At 42.4% G+C, this 25413-nt stretch overlaps 1 protein-coding gene across 3 annotated transcripts in view; it reads right to left on the minus strand.

Moving 5' to 3' along the window:
- Ptch1 (patched 1) overlaps window positions 1-25413 on the minus strand; it is a 70561-nt gene that overhangs the window by 4911 nt on the left and 40237 nt on the right. For all 3 annotated transcript variants that reach the window (XM_070033707.1, XM_070033706.1, XM_070033708.1), the window contains exons 13-20: window positions 20198-20316; window positions 19150-19552; window positions 18015-18324; window positions 12105-12247; window positions 9660-9843; window positions 7501-7781; window positions 5260-5397; window positions 2352-2494 (exon numbers count right to left, since the gene is read on the minus strand). In XM_070033707.1, the coding sequence (XP_069889808.1) occupies window positions 2352-2494; window positions 5260-5397; window positions 7501-7781; window positions 9660-9843; window positions 12105-12247; window positions 18015-18324; window positions 19150-19552; window positions 20198-20316 (1721 nt within the window). The remainder of the gene's footprint in view (window positions 1-2351; window positions 2495-5259; window positions 5398-7500; window positions 7782-9659; window positions 9844-12104; window positions 12248-18014; window positions 18325-19149; window positions 19553-20197; window positions 20317-25413) is intronic.

A 25413-nucleotide genomic window follows, 5' to 3' on the forward strand; every position in this document is an offset into this window, starting at 1 on the left:
ATCCTTCACGAATACCAAGGTAAACCTGTCAGCCAGGGACAGCCTCTGGCAGACACTCTGCACAGCGGGAGGGCTCACACTCCACGCAAGGATGCCTTTCTGGAACTAATGATTTCTAGGGCTTTGATGGAAGTGGGCTGCGGTGGGGGAAGTGAGGCTCAGGATGTTCTGGAAAGAGGGAGGGCAAGATATCTATCTGTTAATGATCTGCTGGATCATGAAACAGACCAGGCAACCAATGTTGCCATGTCTATATATGTTTCAACATTAGATGAAAGGGGAGAGAATCCCTATAAAAATACAAATACCTCACAGCTATTGTAAACACTAGAAACTTTTGAGCTGCATTAGTTCAGAAAAAAAAAAAGACAAAACCTCAACATCAAGCAGTCAATGTCTTGCTTTAATGTAAACTGCTAGAACTTTCAGTAGAGGCATATATCAGCAGCAGGCATTAAGACATTTGCATCCCATCCATCTAACTGTAGCATAAACAGACCAATTAGATTTCTGACAGCTTTGTGTATACAATGTCTGCTCATTTATTTGAGCTCAGTTTTAGAAAATGAGAAGCCCTTTCTAAGTGCTTGAAACAGGAATCCTGATATCTCTGTGAGGAAACCAGCAGTCTGAACAGAATAAGAGACCTGGGATCCTGCTCTCCAGGCTCTCAGCTGGGTGCTCTAAGTCAGGCCACGTTTTCTTCCTATGGCTCACTCAGTATCCCTTGTGAGGTTGACCCACATGAGCTCAGCACACACTCTGTCTCTACTGCTTTGAATTACCTGGTGAACTATCTCTTCCCACTATAGGCCATAAGCCAAATAGAAAGGGACAGAGCGCAGGTTTCTTGCTGTTGGACAATATGACACTTGTGAGGTTGGCATTATGTATGTGCTCAATGAGAAAGTAGTTATGCAAAAAAAAAGACTATCTGGCATTGGGCTTTTAAAGCATAGAGAGAATACAAATATCTAAGTAAGAGTGTATCAAGGAAATGAAAGTCAAAGTCAAATCAATAGCTTTAAACAAGCCAAAACCTTTATCTAACTTAGGCCAACTACCTCAGTATTTGGGCAAATAAGAACTTACACATTGGCCAGTTGACTTATCAACAGACTAGGTTGAGAAGTCTTGCATTCATGGGCCTCATCTGGAAGCTGAGTGGAAAGGCAGGTACTCCTCTCAACCTCCAATGCCATCTGCATGTAAAGAGCCCTAGTGGATTCAGACACACAACATAGACCAAGTCCTGGTCCCCAATGACTCTATCTCTTGATTCATTCTAGTCCAAACCACAGGGAGTAAACTAGAAGATTCATTTCAGGAAGGGCGCATCTCTAGGATTCTTAACTGTCCAATGGCCTATGCTAATAGAATGATGCAAGACTCTTCCTTTCTTTTCCGTTTTTAATCAAGGGCCTCACCCATGCTCAGCAAGCACTCTATTACCCTGTAAGAAGCCAACTTGAGCTAAAACTTCTAATTAAAAGGATTTTCTTTTCATCTGAAAACAAGTGGCTTCAGTTTCTCACACACACAAACATACATGTGCACAGGAAAAGGCCAACTAGATTAACTGTCCAGATTAAAGTGCCCACACAAACTATCTATTTGTCAGGGTTCTACCTTCCCACAGTTCTAGTTCTGCACTGTATTTTTACTGAGGGATGACTTTACCTCTTCACAAGTAGTAGTATTTTATTCAAGAGTAGCTACCTCCCAAAGCTGTGAATGCTGTTGAGAGAACATGGTTTCTTTCTCTGCAGGTATCCAACAATTTACTAAAGGAAAACTCACTTTCCTTCTATAAATAAGAAAGGCATTCTTCTTACTTAAATAAATCAACAAGAAATAGTCTGTCTTGAAGTCAACATAGAAGTACTCAAACTAGGCTGGGATTTCCAATCTGGGCATGTTATCTTAACTTTTTAAGAGAATTGTGAAGATCATTTTAGGCATTTATAAGTTTTCCTTTCTAGTTCTGAAGATGATGACACAAAGCTCCAATGAGGTCATTTATGGGAACCATGTCATCTTTCTATAGACTTTTCTACCCTGGGACATTAACAGGTAAGATACTGGGCGATTAACTGGGACAATAGTGATGCTTTGTGCTTTCTGCTGAGAAGTCACCTCTGGTGCTAAGCTCTACCCCTACCTAAGGTCTTCAAGGTATTTCCTATGATGGCTCTGGAACATAGCTTGTACATTTTGTACCTCTTAGCATAAAAGAAAGTTGAGTTACAGTGAAGAGATGCTGCCATCTACCAGATATAGGAGGAAATAAGCAACAACAAAAAATATGAAGAAATTTTTTAAAACAAACCATCTGTCATGCTCTCACTTACCTGACAATGAAATCAAACTCAGACCCTGCAAGCATCAGTACTCCAAGCAGAGTGGACACGGCACCATCCAAGACAGGGGCGAACATGTGTTCCAGGGCAAGCACAGCCCTGCGATTCTTGTCACCAATGGCTGTCAGAAAGGCCTGTGTAAGGAAAAGGGGTCAGGTGATGAGTCTTGAATCGGGTATAGCCTCAACTTTGCCTTAAGATTTTCCCCATCTTTCTTGAACATACTTCTCAGACTTTACTGTTAATCAGAGGAGCTAGATGAGGCTTAAACACGTTTGTGGTATTGGGTCATAGTCTATGTTGAGGTGAATCTTCAGCAAAACCTAGACTATACAAATTGTACACAAATATTTCCTTTCATTCCTAATCACACTCAAGTATCTCACACCACTCACAGAGAAGACTGATAGTTGTGAAAGACAAAATATTCTGGCTAATGTTTTAGTTGGTCAAGGTCTTGTGTTCAACTTGTTCTGATGGGCAGTGGGTGCTGAATACGCATTTCCCCTTGATTTCATTGAGGTAAGAATTTCTGCCACTGCTTCAAACAAATGTATTTGTGGTATACCTGCGCACCAGGCTGTAAGTGCAACTCTAGTCTGACATAAGTATGTAAGTACATACCCCTGTTGCCCTTGCATCCTAAAGCACCTCCAGATCAAGAGTGGTGTTTGCTACCAAATGGGAACTTGTGCATTAGAATGCTGCAATCAGTGTGACCCATGGACACTTGAATATGGGTTATTCACTTGAATGACTGCTATTCCCTGCCTGGTTCCTGCCTGGAAGAAGGGATGGTGCTTGGCACAAGGTTATTCTCTGTTTTAAAGTTTAGGCGAAAGAAAGGAGCCACTATGGGTGTGTGTGTGTGTGTGTGCGCGCGCGCACGTGTATGTGTGTTTTTGTTCCTAACCTATAATTACCCTGTGAGAAAGACAAGAAGAGTTATTTTCCTTATCAAAAAAATAGTATGTACAAAATCCTGAGCATACATTATTTTCTCTTCTAAAACACTGTTCTCAGACTTGAGACTTAGGTTGTTACCAAAATGCTTTGTATCATAGTTGAACTGACCCATTGTTGTCTTATCCCATGGCTCGCAACTGACGCGTACTGAAAGGTAGCAACCTGACAGGAATCTGCCTACTTCTTTGGGGCCTGAACTCTGGGCCTGGGTGCTGTCCCTCAGCTCAAGGATAGTGCTCTACCACTTGAGCCACAGTGCCACTTCTGGCTTTTTCTGCTTAGGTGGTACTTAGTTAGTGAACCCAGGTCCTCATGCATTCAAGGCAAGCACTCTACCACTGAGCCACCTTCCCAGCCCCTTCTGCCTACTTCTTAAGGAATTTTAGAAATACATATTTTCTTTTTAAGGTTGTTGTTATAATTACTATTTTGTTGGTTGTGGGGGCTTAAACTCAGTGTCCCTGAGCAATTTTGCTCAAGGCTACTACTCTATCACTTTACTTCTGGTTTTCTTATGGCTAATTGGAACTAAGAGTTTCATGTACTTTCCAGCCCAGGCTAGCTTTGACCCACAATCTCAGACCTCAGCCTCCTGAGTAGCTAGGATTACAAGCATGAGCCACCAGCTTTTTAAACTTTCCAAAAAGAAAAAAAATCCAAATTTTATGCATAGGACAAAAAATTATATCCTGTATGTGACACAGCTCTTCGAAAAGCCTTGGACTACAAGTAACAAAGACCACAGATTGCCGTTCCATTGCAGAAATTTGTTCTAGAAAGCACTTGAGAACAAAACTAGCTACAAAACAAAACAAAACTATTTTTTAAGTCTATGGGGGGAAAACCAATTTGAATTAATTAGAATTTGAGCGGGATCAAAAATTTAGAGAAGACTGATTCTATGTGGTAAGCTTATTAAGCTTCAATGAAACGTTTCTTCTGAAACACTGATTTTTAGTCTCCAGAGTTGCTTAGTTACAGCTTGAGAGACATAGAAGACACAAGTATCAGCATCAGAAAGACAGGCACATGCTGTGTGCCTGCCAGTGGGCAGAGCAGTGCCAGATGACTGGAAAAACAATGCTAAAAGTCATCTGCTCCAAGCCCCACACTAAGGACCTAGCATGGCCTTTTCAAACATCAGCACTGATTGACTCAGTATGTATTTACTGAAAGCCTACTAGTAATCCCAGGTGCTTGGGCTAAAAGCATCCCTGCAGATAGAACATAATTTCCACCTGGCGATGAAGTTTTTCAATAATTATCTGATAAATGTGGACTTGTCTCTTGGATTCAAGACTGAATTTGTCCTCATGTGTAAGTTCCTCTTGCACAGGACAAGAGGGGAGAAATCCCATGGAAAACAATCCTAGCTCTCTTGTTTTCTGGCTAACTTCAGAGGCTGGGAGGTTTATGGAGCTGGGTGGGCTGAGGTAAAGAGCCAGCATTTCAGGGCTGAGCATCTGAGCCTTTGCTCACAGGCCTGAGGGTATTTCCACAGCTGCCAGCTCATCTCACTCTCAATTATACTATCCCCACTGAGCCTGAAGGTGGTCTTGTTCTATCTCTCCCTTATTATTGTTCCTAAAATTGTGTGTATGCATGCCCATTCACAAATATGTTCAGAGAACAAAAGTGACAACTTTAGGACCTGAGGTGATAGCAGTGATGGTCAACATCAGAGGCACACATTCTCTCCCCGCCTGCTCTGACACAGAGGACTCTGCCTAACTAAGCTCCCAGTAACACTCACTTTCCATACCCCTGCCCCAGGTCTCCCCAAGAGGGAAAGGAATTCAGAACCATTTCAGACCTCCTCAGGGAACTCCTGTGTCCCAAGGACCTGTCACTGTGATGTATGGGCAAAATGAAAAAGGTTCCCACTTGGACACTGGAAGAACTAAAGAAAATATTGCATTTTGATCTCCCATACCAAAGCCACATGAACGGTAAATTCTACTCCGATGCCAACAGATGCGATCAGGATGACCACAGGCACAGCGCTAAGCTTGATTCCAATGAGGCCCATCATGCCGAAGAGCTCAACTGTCATCAATGCCAGGACCATCACCTTGAAGAAGACACACAGTCATCAGTGAGGGGATACACTGCACATGGCCTTGCCTGCTAATCTGGCCTTATTTCAGAGCAAGAACAGAGAACCATCTGATACCCAAATACCAAAGTACAAACTCACTTTTACTTTGGACAACTGTCCTTTGAAGCATCCTACTTCAAGTTCTTGCTGGGAAGGGAGACTCTGGGACAAGCAATTTGTAAGATGGAAGGAGGAACACATGAAAACAAAGTTAAGTACTCTCTGCAATTCTTTTTCTATATGTCTGTCCTTGATAGCAAAGCATGACTGAGACTATGCCACTGGAACAATCCAGAAAGAATGATATAGTCATGGACTCATCATGTGTGGGTTCTATATCCATAGATTCAACCAATTGTGGATTGAAAATATTTGGGAAGAATAAACCTCCACATGTATTGAAAAGGTCATTTTTTTTCCTTCTCATTATTCCTAAAACATACGGTATAGCAACTATGTATAACATTCACTGCATCAGACATTGTAAGTAATCTAGAGAGATGTGTATAGTTCCTATATAAATGCCATGTTGCTTTATATAAAGGACCTGTGCATCCAAGGGTTTTGATATACACATAGGGGTCCTAGAACCAGTACTGGAGACAGCTACAACTTAAAACAAGAGTCTTAAGCATCAGAAACTGTCCTATCATAACTGAGTTGAAATATTGTGTCTGGTTGCCTCACCCCGAAGAAAACTGGCAGGACAGGGTAGATAAAGGTTCTTATAAAGGAGTAGCCTTTGTTGGAGAACTAACAGGCTAAGTGAAGAAAATTTGGGAGCAGGCTAATGGGAAAGCTGTCAACAGTAGATGCGTGTCACATTACAGCGTTGCTGTGCTTTGAAGAAATGAGGAACAACTGGGGTAGACAAAGCAGACCCTTAAATGCAAGGAACAGCTTTCCTTTGCCCTTCATCTTCTTTGTAAACGTTTGTAGGGGAATGGAAAAACAATCTGTGAGGAAGACTTTGGTGTTTCTTGGGCCAAGGGGAAACAAATACAAATATCAACCCAATTCACTTTACACATGGGGAGTAATGGGGGAAATGATCATTCTTCCTCAGGGTGGGCAGTGGGTGGAGGTAGAGGTCGGTGGAGAATAATGAAAGATGGACGATGTCCATGGTTTAAGTGCTGTGAAAATTCCTGCAGACTAAACATTTACCTTTCACATACCTGCTGTTGCCCAGACTTATGGTGCAGAAACAAAATCTGCTCTGTTTTTGTAATTTTGGCATTTTAAAGGCTATACCACAGTTTGTGGAATTCAAGCGCTGCCATTTTATTAGACTCTACACGAGACTCACTTCATGTCTGAGAGGAATTTGAGGAAAGGACGCCTCAAAATAGATTATTAGTAGCAATTGATTCTTTCTTTCCCTCTCTTTTTTTTTTTTTTTTGTCAGTTGTGGGTCTTGAACTCTGGGCCTGGGCGCTGTCCCTCAGTTCTTCAGCTCAAAGCAAGCGCTCTACCACTTGAACCACAGTGCCACTTCCAGTTTTCTAGTGGTTTATTGGAGTCTCATGGACTTTTCCTGCCCGGGCTGGCTTTGAACTTTGAACTGTGATCCTCAGATCTCAGCCTCCTGAGTAGCTACGATTATAGGCGTGAGCCACGGGCACCTCTTTTGATTCTTTTTTCCAGGGATCAATGCACCTCTAAGATACTTTCCCCCCATATACTTGCACCCTAATTCTCTGGGATGGGGTCACAAAATGATACTTCAAAATTTCCAAAGATTGGGCTTTTTTTTTTTTTTTTTTGCTTTATATATCTTTACTTAATAAATAAATGCTCAGAACTATTAGGGAAAGTGTGCCTTACAAGTCCCATATATTGTAGACACATGTTTGAAAGCTGTAAGGAGAAGAGAACAGAAGATTATGGCCATTTGAAGCTCTACCTTCATCATGAGCCTCGCCACCTCAGGTAGAATAAATACATTACAGATGATGCAATCTATATACCCTCTTCCAAAGGCCCAGACATAAACAAAACTTCCTGGCTGCAGAAAGAGCTATGCTGAAAGGAATGGAATCTGACTTCCTTAAAAGACCCTTATAATAAACTTACAATGATTCCGGCTGTCCAGGGGTTCAGCAGGAAGACAGCGCACACGAGGAACGTGCAGGCCAGCACCACACTGATGGCCAGCAGCAGCCAGTGGCGCAGGCTGATGTACTGCTCCCAGAAGAGGAAGGGGTAGCCGTTGGGGTAGCTGGAGAGCCCCAGGCTTGTGTAGTTGTTGCAGATGGTTCTTACTTTTTCAATGGCTTCCACAAAGTCTGAAGTGTCTCGCAGGCCGTTGAGGTAGAAAGGGAACTGAGCATATTCGATTGGTTCTGCTGCAGGGACTGGACAGACAGAAAACACCAGGTTATAAGATGGCCTGCTGTGAAGTGTTGTCTCCTGGCTGTAATTCTATAACGACAATGAAAACACGAAAGAACTCTGCAAGAAGATGGACTGACTGTTCTTTTTTCTTTTTTTTTTTTTTTTTTTTTGTCGGCCGTGGGGCTTGAACTCTGGGCCTGGGCGCTGTCCCTCAGCTCTTCAGCTCAAGGCGAGCGCTCTACCACTTGAGCTACAGTGCCACTTCCGGTTTTCTGGTGGTTTATTGGAGATAGGAGTCTCACGGTCTCTCCTGCCCGGGCTGGCTTTGAACCGCGATCCTCAGATCTCAGCCTCCTGAGTAGCTAGGATTACAGGCGTGAGCCACCAGCGCCCAGCTGACTGTTCTTTTTTCAACATCAAGGAAAAGCAGTAAATGTCACTGGGTGTTTATAATGTTCCTATTTGCTGTGGTATTTTGTAAACAATAATCAAGTTTTTTGGTGAGGGGGAGTAATGGTGCAAGACAGAGGGTCCGTGATCTCGGTATTTCTTTTTTTTCTTTTTTTTTGTGTGTGTGGGGGGGTCCAGTCGTGGGGCCTGAACTCTGGGCCTGGGTGCTGTCCCTCAGCTCTTCAGTTCAAGGCTAGTGCTGTACCACTTGAGCCACAGCGCCACTTCCAGCTTTTTTCTTTTTGCTTATGTGGTGCTGAGGAATCGAACCCAGGGCCTCAGGCATGCAAAGCAAGCACTCTACCACTAAGCTACCTTCCCAGCCCCTCAGTATTTCTTTTAATAAACCTTTTATTAATAATCCACAAGTGATCACTGATTTTAACAGATCTAAACACTTCAAGACTCAAGCAACATTTTCTCATGTCACTGACAAATATGAAAATTCTATGTTCAAACTGGTGCCCTTACTCATTTATAAGAACTAAATAATTCTAGAGTCTTGCTTTGCTGAGAAAAATCCTTTACTTTCTTATCCTTTTAGTGACCTAACCAACTTAAACCTTCCTCACTTCTTTTCTAATGCCATGCTAAGTCTTCAGCAATGAGGCAAAATCCTTCTACAACAAGCATTTAGTTACTGCCGTTGTGTGTTCCAGACCCTTTGGGGTCATTCAGTTGACTTGCTAAACATGATTTGCCCTATTATAATCTCAACTATAAATTTTCATTAAGACAAGCCTTGGCTGCTTGCCACAAGGCTCTGGGGTTTAGATACCGGGAAGCACAACCCGCTAGCTGCCCAGCCATGTTTGCAAAGGGACCCGTCTTTTCTCACGTCTTCTCTTGGCCCAATGTCCAAAGCATACGCTGCTACTAAGATCTCTATCATAAATGCAAATTAAATCCACACAGAACCACCTTTCAAACTCCAGGCTGAGAGGTGAAAGGAAGAGGACACTGTTGTATACAGACTTTTCTGTTCCAGTTTAAACAGCTTTGACAGAGTACAGGTGCTTGGTGGCTTATAGGAATGACCCAACGTGCCAAAAATCCCTTCAACACCAGAGTTGACAAAGTTAAGATAAACATATAATCCCCAGCGATAAAACTCTGCAATAGTAAAATAACACTCAACCTGGACGCCTCCCCGACTTTCACAGGGAACAGCTGGCATTCAGAAGAGATGCCTGATGAACGTCTTAAGAGCTAAAGCTACAAAAGGAGATTAGAGACTCTTATTTCTCAACGAGATAGAGTGTGGGGCTGTATTCCATTACACATTCTCATCTGTCTCGCAGAGTTTTAAACTAAAAGAAATATATTGTTCTATTTACACTTTTGAACCCTGGGTAGTGTCAACGAGTGAAGCTGTTGCTGAGCTTTGAGGAACGGGATGAGGCACCTTTGGGGAAGCTCCCAGGCCCGTCAGAACGAGTGCTACTTACTTCTTAACCTTGTTTCTGGCATATAGTCAGCTTTGTCATGGACCCATTCAGGTCGGTGGGGCCGGATGTTGGCCTGAGAGGCAGCGTAAGCAACAGGGTCATTGCTGACCCAAGCCGTCAGGTAGATGTAGAAAGCACTGGGATTAATGATACCATCTGCATCCACCAGACGCTGTTTAGTCAACTACAAAAGAGCAGAGGAAAGAGGTCTTTCAGAGCAGGGTGTGGGATAAATAAATGCACTTCTGCCTGGAGAGCAAAACTGCTTTGGCCTGAGCTTTGGACCTTTAATTCCAACAATAGACAACAGAACGGCCATGGCTTGAGAGTGTCATCAGAACACCTCTGATTGCTTTCAAAATGCACGCATTGGGGGACACACTCATCAAGTGTGTTTATAATGAACACACGGTTCTGCAGATGGCCCCAGAATTGGCTGAACCAATTAAATCTGAATGCTAAAAGACTGTCTGCAGCCAAGGCGGAGAATGAACAATCTGGAGAAACATATTTATAGGAGGGGAAGGGGGGAAAAACCTGGCAAGAATCCCCATACACGTCTGTGTGCAGTTAACCTCTGTTGTTAACACTGAAGGAAATGCCACCCAGTAAATGGAGGAGAGCTATAAAAATAAAACAACATCTGTATAAATTTTGCTAACACTAGCCTCCTATGACCTGTGTATTCAAAAAAAATGTCCATTGCCAGAAAGTGGAAAAGACTTAACACAAAGCCATGGCCCTTCTGGGTAATCAGATTTCTGAGAGGTGGTCAGGCTTAGTAAACTGAATCCTCTGCAGGGCCAAATGTGCTCCCTCTATAGTAGGTCTTGTGGACTTTACTCAGGCTTGAGACAATGTGAGATTGAGTGTGTGTATGTATATTCTAAATACACTGGGAAAAAAAAAGATTTTTTTCCTGTTTATTTTAGATTTTGGGCCTTGTTCCAACATGGTATTTTTTCTTCTTCTTCTTTCTTTCTTTTAAACAAAATGAAAAACACCAGTTCACCAGGAAGGGGAGGGGGTAGAGAACGGGACACAAGAGAGGGAGAGAGAAAGAGAGAGAGAGAGAGAGAGAGAGAGAGAGAGAGAGAGAGAGAGAGAGAGAGAGAGAGAGAGAGAGAGTGTGTGTGTGTGTGTGTGAAGGAAGAAAGAACATGGAAGAGAGGGAGAGAATTAGACTTCAGGGATCTGGATTCAATTAATCCACAGGGTGCATAACAACTGTATGTCTTCAAACCATCTCTGGAACTACACAGTGCAGCTCACTGCCTTCATGCATGCAGCATACTTTTCTCCATCCCAGGCAGAGGAAATGACATCCAGGGCTCTGGCCCAATCATATTCATCCCACAGGGCCCTTGGTCTCTAACTCTATCTAACCCAGCTCCCCGGGGCATGCCCCTGCTAGGTCTCTCAAGCAGGCTCCTGTACCCACACCCTTGTCAAACCTGACAGCACTGCACACTGCTATAAAGCACTTAGTTTCACACTCCATAATAACTCTGAACAATGTACTTTGTAAATCTGTCACTTTAAATGCCAGCAGAAAAGGGGGAGACAATAAACAGAGCTGCTAAGAAGATCATTAGCATGACGTTTTCTGCCTGAAGGTAAAAGCAAGCAAGCTACAGAGAGAGCAAAGAGAAGAGGCTCGGTAGAAGCCAGGCGTTGCCATGGGCCCATTTGAAATCACAGATTCCTAACACATCCTAAACACTACTAAGGAATCAAAACAGATTCACTGGAATCCAAGGGTCCAGAAGAAGATGCATATATAGTGGGGGAATATGACTATCTAGTAGCAATGGCTCTCATCACTAAGAGACGTAAGCAGAACGGTGAGTCTAATTGGCTTCCAAGGGTTTGCACCTTTCCCTTCACTTGGCTCATGACTTGGTGATCTGACTGTACTCAGAATCCATTCCAGGGGCCAGGGTGACCCAAAGAAATTAAGTAACAAATCCTCCACATCATTCTAATAAGCTCTTCAATTTTCTAAGAAATCTCCCTACCCTAGATTCTGTTCAGATGACTACCGCTCAACAAATCCATCTTCCAAAGTCTGAAGAATGTATCAAGACTACTATAGTATCAAGTATTGGAATTTGAAACTTTAAGATGACTTAGCCCTTCTATCAGGTACAAAAGTCTGCATTGTCCCCATCGGTACTTTACTGGGTAGTGTCAACTACCCAGGTAACACCTGTCCCCAACTTGACAGAGAAGCCAAGTATGGTGTCTTGGCTTGTCTGAGATTGCACAGTTAGCTGTGATATGAAGTGAATTCAAGCAAAAGATTCTGCCTGCCATCTCCTAGGTCTCTGAAGGACAAAGATTAGAACCACTGCTATCAACACATCTTATTCAAGGCAGCTGCCCAGACCTCTGCTCCCTAGTATCCTGGGAGACTCCCCTGTAGGTTTTGAATGGTGACAATACCTGACTGATATCGATGGGCTTATCTCGGCTGCCGGTTTGTACCAGGAGTTTGTAGGCCAGGACTCCATCATCTGATCCATTTTTGTAATTGTTTGGCATGATTTTCCCAGTTTCCCAGTCACTGTCAAATGCATCCTGAAGTCCTAAAAAAAAGCAAATGTGTGTAACACATTACAACTCTTAACTAGAATACCCTCAGCCTTAATGATGTGGGCTGGGAACAGCAGGCAGGGCAGGGGACTGATCTGTGTAGTCTACTTTCCCTTTAAGCAATACTTCTGGAATTTTCATGAATGAACTACAGGTTGCTTATTAATCATTGCTCCGAAGCGGGAAGGAAACAGACATGCATATTTTCCTTTAAAAAATAATATAACTGTTCTTTTCCCCAATGACTATTCCAACAAGGGAAAGCAAGAGAGGAGAGAAAGACACACACCAGGCTCATTAACCATTTCATGTAACACAGGGAGCCATGCCACGAGTTCTTCAATATAACCAGAAATTCCACTCAGAGGGACAAAAACAGTCAAGCTCCCAACTTCAAACAGCAAGTCAGCTGCTTCTGGAGCCCAGGGTGAGTGAACACGATTCTGTCAATTTGATCCATCTGTTCGACTTGTGGAGCTAACACAAGCTGTGGGATCCGCTGCCAGGTTGTGTAAAGATCACAGCCAACACCTATTCACTCTCAACTGCTCCCTGCCTCTCTGCCACCCTTCCTTCCAAGTGGGGGTGTGGAGGACAGAGAGGGAGGGAGGGGGAGAGGGAGGGATCCATGCATGGGGAAATACCTCACAGGGTAAATTTGGATCAGATTTTGAGAACAGGAAGCCACAAGCCAATACAAGGAGGCTCTGTGAGAACAGATGACAAACCACAAGCCTGGGGCAGGGGAAGGAAAGAGCTTTCTGGGCTTGGGGGATGGGTGAGCCCACCAGTCCACCACACACAGCTGCGCTTGGCCTCTGTAATCAAAACCATCATTACAAACCTGACGGTTTGGCTACAGCTGTAAAGAGATAAGCGTGTTGGAAGAGAAAACAGGGCCCTGGTGACCCGGCCTTAGGCTCTGAGTGCTGGCTGGTGTACATACTCCCTGACACCCCCTTTCCCTGCCCCCCCAGTCACCTCCCAAGTAGATCTTCCAGGCACAGCAGCACAGGAAACCCCCACCTTGGAACAAGTTGGACACGTGTGGGGTTGGTTAGACTGGTAAGAAGGGAGAAGGTTTTACTTCATTTCAGGACATGTCTTGGGTGACTTCAAAGACCAAGAAAAAAAAAAGATGTGGTTCCATGAATAGTTAAAACATTTGGGGGCTGAAGCAGACTCTTTTTCCTCTTCCTCCTCTCCCTTTAAAAAACAACCCCTCTCTCTGACATTGCTGTGGGCATTGTTTTTATGTGTACTATTTAGGGAGTGAGGACCCTGCGCTCAGTGGTGAAAGGAGGGCCCTGTTATGGGGTGGGTGAGGAGAAAGCAGGAGAGACCACCAGGATGGCTGCTGGCCTCCCACCCCTCAGACAGACAGTTTTTCATAGCAAGGCATGCACACAAACAGTACCGAACAGATGTTGTTTTATGACCTCAAGTGCCCCCCCATCCTGTTTTTGGAATTTTTTTTAAGCAGAGAAGAAATAACAACTGATCCCCAATTCCTTACCCCAGATCCCCCTCCTCCCCTCCCCCCAGTGAGTCCTGGTCTGTTTCCTAAGTCATAGTAAGTATTTTCATCATTTGGGGACTTTCACTGTACTTGAACATTTTTTCCCTCCTGATCTGCTTGCTACTCTGAGAGCAGCTCATACTTAGCAGGCCCTGGGTTATTCTGGACCTTCCATGCCTATTACCTCTTGTTCAGTTCCAATGGCCACCTTGTGAGGCAGGCCCATTGGTATTATTAGTCCCACTTTATAGATGAGGAAACTGAGGCTTAGAAAGTGAAGTACTTCATGAAGACCACCTAGTCGGTAAGTGTTGGAGCTGACCAGAGTCTGCGTGAACTACTTATTGCCAGAATTGTCTCCAGAATGCACTATGGTGAATCACTGGATGCAGGAATGACACTGGCAAAGGGAACTCTGCTGCCAACATCATTTGGTGGCAAACAAGGTTCCCAAAAATCAAGAGTGTATTTGTTTAAAGATATATTTACACACAAAAGCTTTGCTATACCTTAAGGTATACCCAAGGAATAAAGATCAGATTTGAGGAGGTCAGTCCTGCTGATCATTCAGCTTAAGGTATCTCCATCGTGTTGGTCCTAGAGGTACAATTTACTCTGCCAGTGGGTCAAAGATGCAAGACACAGTAATGGATTTTGTGGAATGCTTGTCTTTTCATAACTGATTTAATACTTTCTGGCTTATTACCCAGAAGCTCAAGGACTCATGCGCTTGACTGAGTACAGGCACAATATATAACACAGGACACAAAACAAAGACAAAATTTGCTTCTATTGCCTCTGGTCAACATTTTATATTGCAACAAATGTACGATGTCCAAAAGAACTAGTAGTTCTTACCCATTATATAGCAAAACCTAAAATTTTAACTAGAATGTTCCTCATTATAAGCATTTGATATTGAAAATAATTTTCTTGCTGAAAATTTTTAGGCCAAAAGAACTATGCAAATATAATGGCACTTTAAAAAGATAACATTAAGCCAGACACTGGCCGACTCAGACCTGTAATCCTAGCTAATCAGGAGGCTACGATCTGGGGATCATGTTTCGAAGCCCGTCCAGAAAACTAAGTGTGTGAGACTCTCTAATTAGCTACTCAAAAACCAGAAGTGTAGCTGTGGCTCGAAGAGGTAAAACGATAGCCTTGAGCAAAAAGTGCCCAGTCCCTGAGTTTAAGCCTCCCTCCCCAAAGTCAACGTTAATATATTGTTTGCATAATTCTATAAAAATTTTAATGATTTATGCAAGATGCACAGTATGGCTTTATCTTCCTCTCATGTATGTTTAAAAATGACATGAGACTGTTTCTATATTAACCATTATATATTTTTAGAAGTAAAAGAATTATTATGTTGATAAAGACCCATGGGATGACATAGTTTAAATGGAAACTCCATTTTTTAAAAAAAGCAACAAAAGCCAGGCACTGGTGGCTCACATGTGTAATCCTAGCTCCTCAGGAGGCTGAGATCTGAGGATCAAGGTTCAAAAACAACCCAGGCAGGAAAGTCCGTGAGACTCATATCCAATAAATCACCAGAAAACCGGAAGTGGCGCTGTAGCTCAAGTGGTAAGAGTGCTCTCCTTGAGCTGAAGAGCTGAGGGACAGTGCCCAAGCCCAGAGTTCAAGCCACATGACTGACAAAAAAAAAAAAAAAAAAGCAACAAAACAAAATAAGCTAGGAGGAGCTGGTGGCTCACACCTATAACCTAAGCTACTCAGGAAGCTGAGATCTGAAGATTATGGTTTGAAGCCAGCTGGGCAGGATTGTCTGTAAGACTCTTATCTCCAATTAATGACCAAAGAGCTGGAAGTACAGCTGTGCTTGAGTAATAGAGCACTAGCTTTGAGCAAAGAAAGTTTGGGGATAGAACCCAGGCCCTGAGTTCAAGCTCCAGGATTAACATCCTCCCTTCCCCCCACCAAAAAAAAAAAAAAATCAACCAAAACAAAGAAAACATCACCATCACCAACAACAATGAAAACAACAAAGCTCATCTCAATATTTGGAAGTAAATTGACTTAAGGATAATTGCTTCCTTGAAGGAAATACTCAGACAAACAATTGAAGGCCTGTAGATGACTAAGAAGCCAATAGCCCTCATATCTGTATGTAGTGCTCTGCTTAACCTCTTAAGGGGCAAACAGAGTTCCAAGGCTGGCTGAGACTCTGACTTGTTGGCATGCATGGATCTAAATTGGTCTAGTTGGGTGCTGTTCACCTAGCAGTCAAAACAAGATTTAAATGCACCTTAAAAATAAATATTTGCACATCTGATTATCTTTAGGTCTTTCAAGGGAAGCAAGTATAGAGACCATCTACAATGCCATCTAAGAAGATTAGCCCTCTGCATTACCTAGAGACAATGCCCCATGCCCCCTTCCCAGCCTTGGCCTAATACACCATCCATATTGAATGTCTAAAGCAATGGCTGAAGACACTGAAGCACATTCTACAATAACCCTCCTCTGCTCAATCACTGATCTCCTCAGCACACAGCAGATCTCTTTGTCACTTGTGGCAAGTTATTTGCATGTCTTTAGTGAATGTGTAGAAAATGAAAAGCAGGGAATCTCCCAACTGTCTGGTTCTCTTACCCTCATAAAAACCAGGGCTGTCACAACAAAGTATAAAAAATTAAGACTTAGAAAAAAATTCAAGTTAACCTTATGAGAATGTTAAAAAGTAATAATAATAATCATGTCATGCTCTCTTCAACTTCCTCCAAAACAAAATTCATGTGTGAACAAAATTCCCATAACTGCAAGGACACAATTTAGAAACTATACTGAACCAATTTCAATCATATTCAAGTTGTTTACCATCTCATGAAAATTCAGAGGAAAATCAGCTGCCTAATCTTTCCATAAAAGTATATTGACTTAAAACCAAAAAAGGCACTTAAATCTGTGTTTAGACAAGCCTAATTAAGTGGGAAATTAAGACAATCATTTAGATAATCTAAGCCAAAAAATGTTGAGGCCATAATTATTTGGGTGTTCAAGTAAAAGCATTTTTGCTTGAATTGTGTGGATAATTATCCTGATTCTATACTTCATTTTGCATGTGTCAACACAGAATAACTGAACAGATGTTCTTAAAATCACTGAATACATTTATATTCTGTCAGCAGTTAGGAGCAAATTTAGATTGTTTTCCCCCACTGAGTTGACTAATATTTCCTAGAAATGTTCCTGAAAACCAAGGGACCAAAAAATGCATTTTAAAGCAGCATTTGATCACTTATGAAATACTAAAATGTAACTAAGGAAAAATAAATGTACTGCATTCACCAAATCAAAAGACGGTCAAAATAAACCAGAAGATAAAGCATGAACTCTGGATGATAATGATGTCAGTGTAGGTTCATTGACTAAAACAGGTGCTTCACAATGGGATGAGTACATGAGAGAGCAGGTAGGAAGCTGTAAGGGAGAGGTTTGAGAAATGTCTGTACCTTCCTCTCAATTTTGCTATGAATTCAACATTGCTCTAAAACTAAAGTCAGTTATATATTTATAATATATGCATTTATTTTTGGTGCCATTACTGGGGCCTGAACTTAGGACTCCAAGATCTCCTTTTAGCTTTTGGACTTAAGGCTGGCACTCTGTCACTTGTGTTACACTTTCACTTCTGGGGTTTTAGCTGGTTGATTAGAGATAAGGATCTCTTGGGTTTATCTTCCCAGGTTGGTTTTTGGACCTGAGATCCTCAGATCGCAACCTCCTGTGTAACTAGGATTACACTCATGAACTACTGGTGCCAAGCTTATTAAAATTTTAAGATGGTCAAAATATTGAATTATATCCATTACTGACTCTAAATCTCCTTACAGTAGGTTATCATTTGACAGAGTCAGCCCAGAAATGCCTTCAACAAGTTAATTTTACTTGGCACTACACTAGCCACTATACCAAAAGAAAGAGCAACTGACTCCATATTTTATAACATACTTCCCTCCTTCCTATGTTCATAAATTCTTACAAAATTTCCTGAGTCACTCGTAGTTATATAGGTGAAAGCCAGGTAGGGGAGGGCTGCTGCAGAAACAGCCTCTGTAAGAATCTTAAGCAACACTTACACGTCAGTGAAATATGTCAGGGTTGTGTTCAGATCTTACACACTAAGAAGGGACCTGCAGGAAGTAAACGGTGCAAAAGATCCAATGATGACAAAGATGGTGACTAAAGAAGATAGCCAAATGGCAGCACCTTACCTTGGAGCCAGTCTCTGAAGTAGTGTAGCCACATTTTAGGAAGTTGTTTGTTTTCCTCCAACATGACATACTTCACATTACTGAAACTCTTGTGAAGGTCGTAAAGTAAGTGCTGGATATTAGGATAGTCTGCTTTCTGGGTGACTATATACATGTTGTAGAAAGAAAAGTATTTGAACTGTGCAGCAATAAAGTCATATTCTCTGGTTTCCCGAGGGACAATGTCTGTCAGGTCCAGCCCGTCTCTCACTCGAGTGGTCCCATAAAGGCTGACACCTAGCAAGCCCAGGAAGAGTAGGATCACCACTACCTGTAACAGAACCAGAAGCACAAGATCAGACCCCAAGGAAGATCCTAAATTCTTCCTTGACAAAAATTAGCTGTTTATTTTATTTTACTATAAACTGCACTGGCAGATTTAGCAGGCAGCATTCATTCCCCCAAACGAGGGGCAGGGGCAGGTAAGATCACAGCAATTACATTTTAAAATACCCTCACAAATAAAAATGTTCATAATGGAAAGAGATGACATAAATTCCTAGAAAAACTGGCTGCGTAGACTTCCAGTCATGCAGAAATGCACTCATTATATGCAAGCCTTGCATGGATTGGCTTTGAGGACTGAAGGGTAGCACACTTGTAGGTTTTTTGTTTTGTTTTTTTGGTGTGTGTGTTTTTTTTTTTTTGTCGGTCATGGGGCTGGAACTCTGGGCTTGGGCGCTGTCCCTCAGCTCTTCAGCTCAAGGTGAGCGCTCTACCACTTGATCTATAGCGCCACTTCCGGTTTTCTGGTGGTTTATTGGAGATAATTGGTACCAGATCTAGGCCTTCAATTCAACTGTCCCTTAGCTTTGTTTTTGCTCAAGACTGGTACTCTACCATTTGAGCCACAGTTCTACTTCTGGCTTTTAGGTTAACTGGAGATAAGAGTCTCACAGATTTCCTGCCTGGGCTGATTTCAAACTGCAGTCCTCAGATCTCAGACTCCTAAGCTTTCAAGCATGAGCCCTTTTGTTTGTTTGTTTAAACATTGTGAATGAAGAAAAGTAGATCGAAGCAATCTGATAAGTTTCAAAGGAGCTGGTCTGGTACTTTTCAAAGATAGGATGAAGAATTTGATGTGGTGGCAGGTTACCTTGGCTTTTGGTTTCAAGAGGAATGGAGCATAGTGCTTCTCTGCAAAGGATGAGAGAGTCCACTTGGTGCAGGGGGGCTCAAGGCAGTGGAGGCTGGAGTCGGAGAACTGGGAGAGCAGGTCCCTGGTAGAGCTGGTACTCTCGGGGCTCTGGCAGCTGAGGGTGTCCTGGGTGACAGTGACGGGCTGTACAGATATCTCAGAGCGCGGCTCGGCAGTGGTATAGTACACATGCGTGTGAGGGTCGTACTCTGTGCGAAGCTGGACAGTGGACTGCATGGTGATGTGTGTTTCATGGGCGAAGCTGTGGCTGCTGTAGGGCGGTGGGGGACTGTAGCGGGTGTTACTGTGAGGCTCCGTGTAGGCCTGAGGTTCAACCTGAATCACTCTGCTGACACAGGGGCTGAAAGATGGGGAGTACATTGCAATGTATGGCTGCAACAAGGAGACTATGCCTTCATCTTTGTCAATGACAGATACTTCCCAGTTACACAGACAGTTTAACTCTGCAGACATCACCTAGTTGATGGAGTCAGAGACATAACCTGATTTCAGGGAGGCCAAATGAATGGTTAATCCTCAGTTTGGCTTGCTTGATGATGATGAACCCTTTCAAAACCTAATCCCAACCCCCCCAAAAAAAGAAGACATAAAAAGCAAACAAAGCAAAAACAAAAAGCAAACCACCATTAACCTATGGTTTTTCTAGGTAAGTGGTTTTTTTCATGCTTGCTCTTTGCTAATCAAGAGAGCTACCAAACACTCCCACCAATCAGCAATACTGGTTTATGAAAGGGGGGGGGGGTGGGGAAAGTCTACCCACATCACAATCTCAAAGATGGTGAGAAGATACGTTTGGAAAAGGGAAGACATATGGGGCCCAGAAGTCCCCTAGGAGCATCCTCTGTCCAGTATCTCCCCTACTTCCATCCATAATGCCAGTCTAAATCCTTCTTGCTACATTCTCTACTAAATCCAAGGATTCTTCCAATAGCATCCCTCAGTACCCAACCAAGAAAGGCCACACACAGCAGCCTGAAAAATGTACCTTGTAAAGCAGCAGAAAATATCCAATCTCCTGTCCTCACGTCGATACAAATCCATACTTAGAATTGCAGGGAAAATGAGCAGCACCATGGCAAAATTAAACACCACCACCACCGCAGCCTGGGAGCAGAAAAAAAAAAAAAAAAAAAAGCTTAGGCCACCAATCACAACATTGCTTTGAAAATAAAGATGCTTTTTTTTTTGGGGGGGGGTCGGTTGGGGGCTTGAATTCAGGACCTGGACACTGTTCTTGAGAGCCTCTTTGTGCTCAAGGCTAGTACTCCACCACTTGAAATATAGCGCCACTTCTAGTTTTTGAATGATTAACTGGAGAGAAGAGGCTCAAGGAGACTTTTCTGCCCGGTACGGTTTCGAACCATGATCCTCAGATCTCAGCCTCCTGAGTAACTAGGATTCCAGGTGTGAGCCATTGGCATCCAGCTTAAAGATGCTATTAAACAGTGTTTTTCTTTCACAATCCTTCCGCACCAATTATTAAAGCAGGGGGTAGAAGGTAGCATTTCTATTGCATATCATTAAGAAACCCTTTCATTAAAATAGGATCTCATCATTCAGATCCTTTCTATTTTTAATCACTTGATATAGCAAAAATCAGCCTCTCTGTCTGGCTCTCTCTCTCTAACACACACACACACAGGCTCTCTCTCTCTAACACACATACACACACACACACACACACACACACACAAACACACGCTCACACAAACTGAACTTTTAACATCTGTTAGTAGCTTAACCAAACGCAATCTACAAAGGCAGAACAGAAAACGTGCTTGTGATGTTTTATTTCAAAACAGAAACATCTCCCTCCTTTCAGAGTATTTCTGAGAGTTTATGAAGCCCCAATTTTACACTTGAAATTTTGTACATAAAATGAATCAAGTATATCAAAACGTCACTTTTAAAACACAAAATAAAATTTCATATGCGTCCCCGGAGGTTGTAATCGGCACATTCCGAATAAGCCTCAAGGGTAGCATGTGGGGTGTGTGAGCAAGTAACTGCAAAGGTCAAGGAGAGTTAAGCAGAAAGAAATTCCTGTGTGTGATTATAGTACGTAGAATAAATAAGTACAGATTCAAAAGTCACTCCATAACCTAGAATAAACACGGGGCTAGATTCTGCAGTGCTTCAGCAAATCTCCTGCTGACCTAGTAAAAATTACAAAATTGGCCTGTTCAGAGGGGAGTCAACAGAAGACAGCTGAAAGGGCTGTCCTGTTCAGAAAAGCAGGGGCAGACACATACAGGGAAAACTGAACTGGAATGCTAAGTAGCCAACAAATAATCAGAAATTCGTTTGAAAATTAAAAACTCGTAGGAGGTTTTTCAAAGGAGCTCTTCTGAGACCTTCTCAAACTGGGAAGTTGGCTCAGGACAACGAAAGAGAGAACCAGGTTATAACTGGTACTTAACAAAGCCAAAGAGAACTACACAAAAAAGGCTTTTGAAAGGAATTATGAATTTATGCTCCAGGTGAACTAGCAAGCCCAAATTCTGCAGAGATGCCTTTCAATAAATAAACTCCCTGTCAAGTCGACAAAAATGTCTTAACCCCTTTTAAGTTAGTCTGGAAAACCACTCATCAATTAAACAATATTGAGCATGTTAATCACCACTCGGATGTATGCCTAGGCACTTTTAAGACCTGTATGAATAAGTGCATCACTATTGTGACTGAACAGGTTATCCATGAGACAGATCCTCTTCAAAGTTTAGTAGGGTGCTGGGCACTAGATATGCAAAGTAAAACAAATTCCTGCTCAAGGACTGACATAGCTAGAGCTACAAACAAGATATAACTGAGGCTGGTAAGTGTAATGATAAAAGCAGAACAGCCAGAGAGTGGGAGGGAGGGAGGGAAATAAGAGTAAGAAGAGAGAAAGAAGGCCTGGGTGGAGAGAGTGATCAGTCAAGAAGCTGTGAGCAGGGTTTAGATGCAAGTGGGGTCAGGCAGGTACAGGGAAGGGACAGATGTTTCACTAGAGGAAACAGGATAGGCCAAGAAGGGCATATACCTGGCTCAAGTCACTCAGTATCACCAGGAAAAACCATGCCCTTGGGAGACTAGGTAGTTAATACATGATTCATTCAGTTCCCATAGCAAATGGGCCGCAGACATTATTTTTTCTTTTTGTTTTTGTTTTTTATTGGCTGTGGGGCTTCAACTGTCCCTGAGTTTTGTCTTTTGTTTTGTTTTGTTCAAGGCTAGCACTCTACCACTTTGAGCCACAGCTCCACTTCCAGTTTTCAGGTGATTAATTGGAAAGTCACACAAACTTTCCTACCGGGGCTGGCTTTGAACTACTATCAACAGATCTCAGCCTCCCGAGTAACTAGGATTATAGGCATGAGCCACCAGTGCTTGGGCCAGACATTCTTAATTACCATTCAGACACTATTCCCTAATAAAGACCTTAAAGCTTAGAACAGAATGAATGTTGCCTGTCAGAAGATATCCAGTGAATGAGATATAAAAGGGAAGGTGAGAACTGGGAGTACATCTGGTCACTTCCTGAGAGAGTGTGCTTAGCTTAGGTTAGGACTCCTGGCCACAGGGAATGCCAGGAAGAACAGGTGTGATGCTAAAGGAGATTCTCCAGAAAAAAACTGTCATCCTGGGGGCTGAATCCTGTTCAGCTTTTTAAAATTACAGTCATATTTACAATTCAGGAATTGATGTAGAGAATAAACTCTAGGTTTCTCACTTTGGGCAGAAGTATAAGAGGAGGAGAGCAGAGACTAAACGGAAAAGCCACATAAACATATACAAGCTTGCACATGTGGCCTGGGTGCTGGTCAGGGCAACACAGAGGCTTTTCATAGGGGCTGGGAAATTTTTGATACCAAAGCCTCATCAATCAGAGAGCTCTGACAGGCATCTTGCTGTGTCTACTGAAAAGGAAATGCAGAAATGAGCGCAGACACCCAAAGCAACGTCCCATCTAACTTACTTTCTAGTGATATATTACATATATATGGAACAACATTTCCTGAAAACATTAGAACTTTGACATCTCCAAGGTCCACCACAGTAATAAAATAAAGATTCTCAGTAAGACAGAAGGGTCTTTGCAGAAGCCAAAGGAAGTTTAAAAATGTTTAAGCAAATCAGAAAAGATCTAAAACTATAAGTCAATTCTAGTTACTGATACTTAAAGAGAAATCTTCCCACTCCCAGAGTTTCTAAGGCAGCCCAGCTGGGACACTTGAAGAGGGATCCCAGTCAAAAATCTTTTACCAGGCTGGAGTAGAGCATTTGACCAACACGTATGAGGTCCTGTGCAAGCAAACCAATATCACTGGGCTAACCAGCAGAGCTCTAGTGCAGAATATTGGTCCAGAAGAAGTGGTATTTGGACAGATGAATGATGGCTGATAAAGTGTGAAGACAGTTTCTTCAGGGAGGAGGAAAGAACTTAGTATTATGATCAGGCTAGAAAATGGAAAGTTGCGCAAGGAAATCTACAGGTCATATGGATTTATCACTCAGCAGAAGCACTCTGGGTCTTTCCCTTTTGATGCTTAATTTTGTAGCATTCAGAAAATATAAACATGAATGAATATCCAGAGTCACAACTTAACATAGTAAAGGACAGAGAAGCTACAAAATGGTCAGTCTTGAATACCAATAAATATAAAAAGAAACCAGGGTGGCATTTTTGATAGCCTAAAGGGGAAAAATGCATACTGACACTGTTTCTCTCCCCCTCCCCCTCTTTTCCTGACAAAGAATGAGCCACAGTATCTGGAAAGCTATCTGGGTTTTTTTTTGTTTTTGTTTTTGTTTTTTTAAAATTAATGAGAACCTTTGTAAGCAGGAGAAGCAATTTTCTGAAACTGAAACAGCAATGTGGCAGAAATGCAAAACCAACAGTACTCATTTCATCTCTGTAAGGTGCTTACCTTAGGAGAATTTAGCGTACTGGATTTTCTAAAGGCTACTCCTCACAAGGAAAACTCATGTAGCTTTCAGACCACCACACCATGGGATACCATTAAAGGAGAGTTTGCCTTGATGAACCATCAGTATGTACTGAGAAAGGAAGGAGAGAATGAGAGGAAAAGAAAAAAAGGAGTGTGAGCAGATACAGAACAGAGCAGATATAAGACAGTGAGGGAAGGTAGTGGAAAGGATAAAGAGTGAGGAGAGAGGGTCCTACTGTGAAAAAAACAAAATAACAAACAAGAAAAAATACTCCAGAGAAACTACTCAGTACCAGAACCTGGTGCTCCAAAACAAGGCTGGGATGGACAAGTGTCTGGCGCAGGTGCTGGCGTATGTAACTGGCGGTCTAAAGCCCCACGTGCCATGAGTGTCATGGGCATTTCACTTAGCTCTCCTATTACTAGAGTTGGAGATTTTTACTTTCCTTGTGTTTCAGTCTCAGATTCAGATTAATTTCATCCAGGTCTACTTGCTATTTCTTTTTTTATTTTTTATGACAAAAGTAAGTGCTTTCTTCCAGGCCTAATGATTATGTTGGCTAATCATTTTGACAAAATTCTAACAACAAAACAAAAACCCAATTCATCCTCTACTACACTTTTTCTTTGTGGTCACAATCCTGAGGACTTCTTTGTAAGAGTGAATCTAGCAGAGTGAACTGGGTGTAGTAACAACAATTTAAGAAGTAACACCAAGGGTGTTTCCTTCCACAACTGGCTATCTCACTAGCCACACATTAGTATGCATGAGACAGATGAAAGAAAGCCAATATCCCTTTAATCTTCTTTAGAAAACAGTTGAATTTAATTCACAAAACCAATAATAACTTCTGATATTTAAATGCTAGGCAACTTTGGGTTTATGAAGGCCATGTTTCAACTGCTTAGGAATCTGCTTCATCTGCCAGGGGCTGGGTGGCTTGTGCCTATAATCCTAGCTACTCAGGAGGCTGAGATCTGAGGATTGAGGTTCAAAGCCAGCCCAGGCAGAAAATTTTATGAGACTTGTATCTCCAATTAACCACCAAAAAGCCAGAAGTAGAGCTGTGGCTCAAGTGGTAGAAGACCAGCATTGAGCAAAATAAAGCTCAGTGCCTAGGCCCTGGGTTCAAGTCTCAGGACCAGCATAAATTTAAGAAAATCTACTTCATCTGCTGATTGTTTTCAGGATTCCTGTCCTGAGTTTCAAGTAGTTTTTAGGCAATTCCAGGAACTTACTCAAAGCATTAACTGACAGTGGTCACATCCC

This window comes from Dipodomys merriami, unplaced genomic scaffold (assembly GCF_024711535.1).
Source record: "Dipodomys merriami isolate MVZ:Mamm:240054 unplaced genomic scaffold, mDipMer1.0.p SCAF_22, whole genome shotgun sequence".
NCBI classification, from domain to species: Eukaryota; Metazoa; Chordata; class Mammalia; order Rodentia; family Heteromyidae; genus Dipodomys; species Dipodomys merriami.